The 9,612-nt window shown below is 38.5% G+C and overlaps 1 protein-coding gene across 1 annotated transcript in view; it reads left to right on the forward strand.

Moving 5' to 3' along the window:
- Positions 1-9,612, forward strand: part of LOC107689293 (tyrosine-protein kinase receptor UFO-like) — a 49,230-nt gene that overhangs the window by 16,850 nt on the left and 22,768 nt on the right. The window contains exons 8-10 of the mRNA XM_016487235.1: positions 2,245-2,325; positions 3,112-3,227; positions 7,219-7,402. Of these exons, the coding sequence (XP_016342721.1) occupies positions 2,245-2,325; positions 3,112-3,227; positions 7,219-7,402 (381 nt within the window). The remainder of the gene's footprint in view (positions 1-2,244; positions 2,326-3,111; positions 3,228-7,218; positions 7,403-9,612) is intronic.

Raw genomic sequence — 9,612 nt, forward strand, 5'->3', positions numbered from 1 at the left:
GTGGGCGGGGGACAGAATCTTGCGGAAAAATCCGTCCCGCGCAGGTCTCTACCTTAAACCTCACCCTAAAACAAACTTGAATGAAGTGCAGTGAAATTAAGTGTTTGAATAAGTTCAGCATTTTCTTTACTGAAGAAACACTATGTCTTTAAGAATAATGTTTTATGTATCTGAAGATACATTGAGTGGAGAAGAACATTTCACCATAAACTTTGAAGAGATACCATATCCTGTGTAACCTGTGATGCGGTGCACTTACTGCCTTGAATATGGCTGTACTAATGATGAACAAAACCATGGACACAAGGTTTCAGGCCGACAGTGACGGCTTGTTACTGTTACACATAATAGCTCACTTCAGTACTAAATAAAGGGGCAGTAAAGCCATTACAGTTTGCCAGTGTAATCAGTACTATTGCTATATTGCTCATTAAGAGGGGTTTGTTCACATCACTTTAATGCTGAGTATTAAGCTTTGGTGTGTAACCCGTCCTGTATTTATATTTAGAAACCAGAGGCCTGTTCCATAAACTGCTTAGACTAGTATTACATGTTAGACATCTCAATCTTTTCTTTAAGACTGGTTCTTTAAGACATTTTTTCTTCAAGACTGGTCACACCAAACACACACACACACACACACACACACACACACACACACACACACACACACACACACTCTGTCTCTGAAGCAGGCGGACTGTCTGGATGTTTTCCAAACGGGAATAATCCTTTGAGACGCTGGCCTTTGCTTACTAGTGAAAGAGCAGCAGGAGATGAGAGGAAGGCCGGACAGGAAGAAAGAGTGGAAGAAAAAAATGAGGAGGAGGAGGCCTTTGAAAACCTGCCACAGCAGAGTGCCACATACAGCCTGTGTTGTTGTTCCAGCTGTACTGAGCTGACGAGAGAAAGAGAGAGAGGGAGGCTTTGACTCATCATGGATAACTGACCATTAGTGGTGGATTCACATCTTTGGAATGAGGCACTTCTGCTTGCACACACACACACACACACATACACACACACACACACTCATTGAAGAATTTCATAAACTAAAATGGCAGTTATTTCCGTCCATAGCATTCCTTCTGCCACTGCAGCAGCTTCACACACACCGGCCATCACAGGGAGAATGTTAAACACTCCCTAAAGCATTCAGTGCTGTTTGCTATTATTGCTGCTTGTACTTATGGTCAGGGGTTTGATTAAAAAAAAAAGTATTTAATTTTACTTTTTTTTCTTCCAGATAACTAAAAAGCAAAAACACAAATCAATCACACAAAACACATTAATGACCACATAGCAAACACCCACAATACATCATGGCCACAAGTTTTGCACAGGCACACACACACACACACACAGCACTCAGCCCTTGTCCATCAGAATTTGATCTGGTGACCCTTGATATTGAACTTTTTTGGCCTTTCAACAATGGACACACAGTGTTCCTCAATGACACACATGAGTTATTTTCACTGAAAGTGTGAAGAATGCTGTGTGTGAGAAAGAGAGCCTTCATTTGACATGTTTCTGTGAATGTCAGCATGTGCAGTGTGTGTCTTCAGTGCAGTGCAAAGCAGAAGAATGTTAAACACTCCCTAAAGCATTCAGTGCTGTTTGCTATTATTGCTGCTTGTACTTATGGTCAGGGGTTTGATTAAAAAAAAAAGTATTTAATTTTACTTTTTTTTCTTCCAGATAACTAAAAAGCAAAAACACAAATCAATCACACAAAACACATTAATGACCACATAGCAAACACCCACAATACATCATGGCCACAAGTTTTGCACAGGCACACTAGTAATTTTATTGTGGGAAAGTGTATCATGATGCTGTGAGGTTCTTTCAGTGTTGTATTATGTGGCAAAAGTGTGTTTAGTTGAGCAGTGAATGGGTTTACACTTAAATAATTAATGTTTCTTTTGAATTTGTGCTGATGAAGACAGATTGTGTTTTTAGGGAAGGAAATAGAATGAGATGAAACTGAATGTGGCTTGTGCTGAACTCTCTCTCTCTCTCTCTCTCTCTCTCTCATGTTTCTGTGAATGTCAGCATGTGCAGTGTGTGTCTTCAGTGCAGTGCAAAGCAGAAGTAGTAATTTTCAAATCAGCTCTTTTTAATTCTCCAAATGAATGCATGTATAAATCCACAAACAGATTCTGAAACTCAAACACAACCCAACACAAGTTTTTTTTTTGGGTCTGGTTTTCTGAACCATGGTGTTTTTCTCCTCAACAGGTTTGAATAAAACCAGCTCTTTCTCCTGTGAAGCGCACAATCGTAAAGGCGTGGCGTCGTCTGGCACAGGAGTTGTGACCGGTGAGTGTGACGTCCAGAGTGATCAAGGCCCTGTTTGCATCGGTCATTAACAAGTGGTCAGTCAAGACCTTGACTCACGTGGGTCCACAGCTCATGGTTTTTCAGTGCACTATAGCCTTTGATGCGGTAATAAGCATCAACTTTTTGTTTCTTTTTTTCTTTTTTTAATATGCATACATTTTTTTTCATAAAATAGTTTTATGTATATTCATATTAATAGTCACTGGTTCTCTTTGTTATTTTGTCACAATATATTCAGGGTTCTCCATGAGGAATGTATGCAATACTGCTATAGAATGTGGTCAAAACAGGCTGTGTACAGTATACTTTGGGATTTAGTGCTCAGTTTGGATTTACTGTTCATAGCCAATTTTTTTAAACCTTCTTACATTGTTTTTTAAAATAAGTATCAGATACCAGTGTGAAAAGGTCACGGTTGTCATACAGACGTAAACACAGAGGCCACTGAATCAGCGTTTACTTGTTCAGTCAGACGAGGATGAGTGGAAAGAGATCAAACATTGTAATTATTTAGGATACGACCACTCAAGCTCTGCTCGTATAGCTAATAATGGCTCACTGTCCCTCCACTGTCTCGAATCCAAAAGATCTGATTCCATGCTGATTGTGCAATCTCAAATGAGATAAAAAATTTGATCTTTTGCTGCAGTCTGAATGTAGCCAAAGTGTGGTAACACAAATAGATTTGAGCTCTTTTTATATATAATGTTATCTTTTTTTATATAATGTTTATGTAAAAACAGTACTTTTTGTCTTTTTGTCTAGTTCTTCCTTCTCAGCCCCATGACATTAAAGCTGAAGAAATCACGAAATCAAGTATCCGTCTGTCTTGGCACATGGGCTTTGGAGGAATTTATCCCATCAGCCACTGCATTGTTCAGGTACCTGAAAAAAAAAAAAAAAATCTTTCAATAGATCAATACCAGAATGAGTGATTGTGTCAAAATTTGTGTGTGTTTGTTTGCATCATTTGACTGTTTTGTGAGTCAGAACCCTTTCCCTACACACACATGCTGCTTAATCATGCTGTAGAGTATCACATTTCACACATCGAGAGAGGCCCGTTCCACTCACTGCTGAGGCCCAGTTCCCCATGTTCTGGGGCCCTGTTAGGACGTGTGTGTGTGTGTGTGTGTGTGAGTGTGTGTGTGTCATACACTCCCCTTTGCCTGAGCACCACCCCAAAGTGCCTGGTTCTAATAAAAACAGGCTCTTGTGTCTGATCCCGCACCCCTCCTCTGTTCCTCAGCTCCACACAACCCAACGGTACAAACTGAGACTAAACACACAAACCTGAGGAACCGACAGATAGTAAAAATGGAAGAAAGAGAGCAAAGGAAGAACCAGAAAATGTTAACAGAACTCAACTGACATGAGAGAAAGAGAGAGAGAGAAAGAAAGAAAGAAAGAAAGAAAGAAAGAAAGAAAGAAAGAAAGAAAGAAAGAAATCATTGCAAATCTATTACAGTTTAATCAGGGGTTTGGCAGCCATTGAAAGCTTTCGTGTGTGTGTATGTATATCCGGGTTATATTTAACCCCAGTCAAAAGAAAAAAGTTTTGAAAAAAGACTGGATATATAATATATTTGCTATGTATACAGCATATTGCAATACTTTTGCTCAGTGTAGGAAGAAAAATATATTACATTTTACAAATAGTATGTGCTGTTTTATGCTTTAAAATGAATTAACATAATTAATGTATTTTCCCCCACATCCTTTGGCTAGCGTTACAGTAAATGATCACACTGCTGACTGTTAATAAACGATTAATGAAAACAATTGAACAATTTGAAGTTTAGCCCCAGTTATACTGTAATTACTGAAAAACTGCATGGCTACTCATTTTATTTTTACTTTTTAATCATTACAGCCCCCCCAAAAAAAAAAACAAAAAAAAAAAAAGTAAGAAACATGCATCTAATCTTTTCAGCAATTTGTTCTCCTCTGAATTGAAGTACTGTAAATGATCTAATGAATAGGGACATCTGTCAGCTCAAGTCCAGAAATGCTTCAGGTTATTGTGAATGCTGGTCTGAGCTCGTTTAGATAAACGGACCGGTCATGGGGGAATTCAGCAGCGCGGTGAGTCAGTGACCAGCGCTGTTCACTCTGTTTATTGACTCCGCTCTGAATCACAGAGTCCTGACTCACGTGTGACTCTTCACTCCAGAATGAATCCTTCACCATTATCAGGAAGAACAGCTTCTCCGTTCAGCTTTGAGCATTATGACACATCTGCTCTTCTGCACCGCAGCACTGAACCATTCATGAGTCAGTTCTTTCATTCACCCGATCACACTACATTAGGATAAACATTATAACTCTGTGTGTATTATTGTGCAGACGTTTGAAGTTTGTGTTGATGGGAGTTTTTTGCACAGTTTTAGTGCTGCCTCAGGGAATGTGAGGAAAACAGAAAAGACTAGACACGTGTATCTAGTCGTACATTTATAGATCATATATTACAATTCCCTACCTCTGTTATTTTATTCAATTTGCTTACTGTACACTGTAAAAAATTATTCACTATATTTACTCAATAAAATTGTTTCAAAATATTACAAGAAATATTATTAATTAAATTTAACACATTAGAATTAATTAGAATTAATCAAATGAGATGCTTACAATTAACCATTCAAAATGAGTAAAATAGCATGAAAAAAATAAGTAAAATTGAAACAAAAATATTGGTTTCATTGGACAAAAAAAAAACACTAGGCTAAAGAATTCTATGGTATGCATGCCAGGCCAATAGTTGGCGATCAAGAAACAACCCACACAAATTATTTTCAGTATAATCAAGAGTTTTTTTTTTTTATTTTAATAATCATTCTTTAAAAGCTTTTAAAAATCTCTCTGATTATGCAGAAAATTCCAGACTTTACACTGTCCAATTACAGGATGGCTGTAATCAAGGTAAATCCAACTCAGAGGTTCAGGTAAAATGATGATGTCAAAATATAAGCAACACCACCAGATCTTATTTTCTCTTGGCTTGTCTAGCTGCTATAACTCAGCTACAGCACACAAAAAAAAACTGTTAAAAATATTAAAGGGTCAAGAGTTTAACTAAAGCCATCAGTGACCACCATAATTGGTAACCTAAAATTTAGATTTTTCTCCTTCAGTGATTCTATTTGTCAACATCAGGTGTCTTCAATAACTCTGTTTAGGGGGCCTGAAAGCACAAGCTTTTGAACACGATGCCTGTATCATCTCCATGTAATCAACAAAAACGTGAATTTGTGAAAAAGTTAATGTCATGTGCATGCGTATAATGTTTTCGCAGGGTGTTTCTTGGTCGCCAACTATTGGCCTGGCATGCATAACATAGTATTTATTAGCATAGTGTTTTTTTTATGGTTTGTTTTTTGTCCAATGAAACCAATATAAACCAAACCAATATATTGTTTGAATTTTACTTAAATTTTTCATGCTATTTTACTCATTTTGAATGGTTAATTGTTAGCATTTCATTTGATTAATTCTATTTAATTCTAATGTCTTGAATTAATTTATAATATTGCTCGTAATATTTTGAAACAAATATAGTTAATCATTTTTTACTGTGTAAAGTGAAAAAAAAATGAATATGATAAGTAATGAAAATAATGAACTATTCTGACGTATACTTACAATTATACTTTTTATTTGAAAATATATACTATTGTTTGTTTTTCACTTTACATGAATGAGAATTGAGAGGCAAGATATGCTCATGCCAGAATGATTTATTTAGCATTATTTATCAGAATAATTTATTTATTTTTAATATGACCCTAGACATTTCTAGAGAGTTTCTCTGAGATTCACACTTTGTTTTTGGCTGTTTTATTTTTTTTTATTTCTGGCTTACACTTGTGTGCAACCTGAATTCAATGGAATTCTGGCAATCATTTTCAGTCACACCAATAAAGCTTTTGTTGGTTTTTAAAGCCAACTCTTTCTTTCCTCTCTGTAGTTTTTTACTGTAATTCCTACAGCCGAGAGTGATTTGAAGCAGTATAACTGCGGGAGGGTGGTTTGTTTTCTGTCAGTGTTTGATGTTTGTTGCATCGGCAGCATGTTTCTGGTGCAGAGCAAGCTGTTTTCATGTGTCCCGCTGTTTGTCTCCAGCTGGAGATGACTTTATTCAACAGAAATACGTGTGTGCGTGTGTGTGTGTGTGTGTGCCAAAGATCAGCTCAGGAAGACTGCAGACTACATGCTTATGTGTTTATGTATTATAGGAATATTCTGGCCTCAGTATAACTTACAGGAGAAGTGTGTCTTTTTTCTCTCATGTCACACATGTAAACCTGGTAACTTACCAACAAGAAATGTGACAAAAATGTATTTACACGCAAACTTGTAAGTCATATTTTATGCTGAATATTCCTGCATTTAGTCTGACACCAGCACAGGATCCTGGGGAAAGGGGAAGTGATCGCTTCTTCTTTGTCCTGAACAGAAAGTGAATGTCACACATTTCACTCAAATGATCAGTGGTCGTTTCCCGTGTGTCAAAACACCAAACATTCTTCTGGCCTCATTTCTTAAAATAATTTTCCAAAAGTAAATACTTGAAAAAAGTCCGCACACTCTCATATGCAAGATATTTACTGAAGAAACAAAGCACCAAGGCAACAAATAATAAAAAAAAATGTCCACAGAAACAAGATGGCAATTCAATATACTGATTGTTTGTACAGTGAGATTTGCTGAAGTGTGAACTGAAAAAGGGCTTCTCTATTTTAATATTTTGAATGTATATTTGCAAATAACGAAAGGGTTTGATCGTTTAAAAATCTGTTCCATGAGGCCCCTAGGAGATCTTCATCCCTGTCATAGATGTCACTAAAAACCATGTTGTTAAATATCTTTCAGGTTAAAGCTTCTGGTGAAGACTCTGATGAGTTCATCTCCAGTCAGACGGTCAGCACGCCCGTCACCAGCCGTCTGATCTCAGCTCTGGAGGCCTTCAGCCGCTATGATCTCAGACTGGCCTGCCGGAGCAGCGAGGGCGTCTCCAACTGGACGGGCTGGATGAGCGTCAGCACCAGTGAAGGAGGTAAGCACCTCTTCTCAAAGAGAGCGAAGGGACATGCTGTGCTGCTGGAGAGATGTGTGAGGTCTGTCTCTGCTAAACTCTGAATGAGGCTGTCAACTCAGAACGAGCAGGGAAGCAGAAAGACAGAGGAGTGTATGGTGATGTGCATTAGAGATGGGAACTGACAACAAGGAGCAATCATGAATAAACAAGATGCCCTTTCCTAATGCACACTTCATCCTGAGGCCTGGTGGTTATTGTGCGTTGTGAGGCATTCAGGCCGCTCTGTAGGTTTGGGTGTGTGTTTTCTGTAAAGGTTCTGGTCTGGCTGTGTTCACATCAGCACTGCGCGTCTGTCCGGCAGGACTGTGCTGGAGCTGTAGTAAGTTTTTCCATGCCAGATTACTCAAGGAGTGTTTGTAGGAGAGAGTGAGGTGGGTGCTGGGTACTTTCCATAAATTGGCATGAAATGTCTCTTGGAAACAAGCGGCCATGAGCGAGCTTTAACACACGCAGATGGTGAGAAACGGAGACACAGCATGATACCGTGAGCACAAGAAGAATCTGAAGCTCCGTGTAAATATGCAATTGTATTCCTTTAAATGTTGTTTCCTAGTGGTTGCTCCTTTCATTTATTAATTTCATTTAGACTCTTTTATGTAAAGGGGAAGCATTCCAGTTTTTAGTGTTACAATACTTTTTCATATCCCAGCTTAAAACACAGATCCCACAGTAAAGAGCCAATCCTATATTGATTCTTTTGTAAAATGTAAGCAGTTCATAATCAGAACACTGGTCTGTTTGTCCAAGCATCCCAGTAACATTCGCTCACTGGAGTGGACTTTTTACCTGACTAATGACACACATGGAGTCTTACAAAACATGAGTCATTATTCATACCATTTGGTAACACTATTGGAAAAATTTAAGATCTGTCTTACTTTTGATCGCAGACTTGGCCAATCACAGCACAGGAGAAGCATGTCTAGGTCTAGGAGGTCAAGTCAAGTCAAGTCGCCTTTATTTATATAGCACTTTTAACAATACAGATTATGTCAAAGCAGCTTTACAGTATTAAATGGGAAAATAGTGTGTCAATAATGCAAAAGGACAATAATGCAAGGAGGTCTGCTTTGCCTGCTTAGCTGGGGCTTAAACACTTAACGTTCAGTAATTTATTGATATGTCTGCACCGACACCAGATGAGAAGAAAACTTGACCGGAATTAAGCTGTTGAGTTGCTACTGAGCTGCTTTACAGCTGAATCACATCTTGCAGCATCGACACTGTTACTGAACTGAACTGAATCAACAATGAACCGACTAAAGATGAATATTAAGATTGCTGCCTATTGCCTACAGCTGATCGATTAACCTCACACTGTCATTGATCTGAACTGACTTGAGCTGAACAATATCTCTGCTGTCTTTGAGAGCCGTCTCCATAGTTGAGTTTCATAGTTTCCATAGTTGGGTTTGCCAAAGCGTGGAGTATGTAAAGTGAGTGGGGCGACAGCAGTTTCCCACACTGCTCTAAAAGCACTCCGCTCGAACTCCACTCCAGGTTTCCATTTCCCCCAGCACTGACATCTGCTCTAGAGCATGAGAAGTGGGACACAAACACTGTGTGTATTGGTGCTCATATTCAAATGATGGGGGTGAAATGGGTTTGGGATCTCATGTTGTCTTTAAAAAGGTTTCATTTGTGATTCTCTTTCCTTGCTTGTTCTGCTTGACTGGATTTAGTTTTCCTCCTCTTTTTGATGTCCAATGAATAATTGACGTCACCGCTGTGTCAGTGTGTGGGACAGGCGAGACACGGGAAAGATGGAGGAGTGAAGGGGATACTTCAGATTTTCCAGGAGAGGGTTTTTCTGGACAGTGACACAGTGTGTCGCTGTACTGGGCTGTATGTGTTTATATGTGTGTGTGTGGGGTGTCGGTGTGCTGCTGTTTTTGCTTTGTGTGTTATTTGCATGTTTTTTATGTTATTCCAGGCTGACGGCACCTCTTCACTCTCAAATGCCTTTTTGTTTTGCTGTCCCTCTTTTCGCTTGTCTTTCAATCTCTCCACAAGAACAATCACAAATGAAATGTGTCCCAAATATGGCTGGGTTACAGTATGTGACAGTATTTACCATGCAGCATTAGAAATTTGTCATACTGTTTACACTGAAGTATATATATATATATATATATATATATATATATATATTTACACAGCGTGGGAGT

The sequence above is a fragment of the Sinocyclocheilus anshuiensis genome, unplaced genomic scaffold (assembly GCF_001515605.1).
Source record: "Sinocyclocheilus anshuiensis isolate Anshui unplaced genomic scaffold, SAMN03320099.WGS_v1.1 scaffold1407, whole genome shotgun sequence".
NCBI lineage: Eukaryota > Metazoa > Chordata > Actinopteri > Cypriniformes > Cyprinidae > Sinocyclocheilus > Sinocyclocheilus anshuiensis.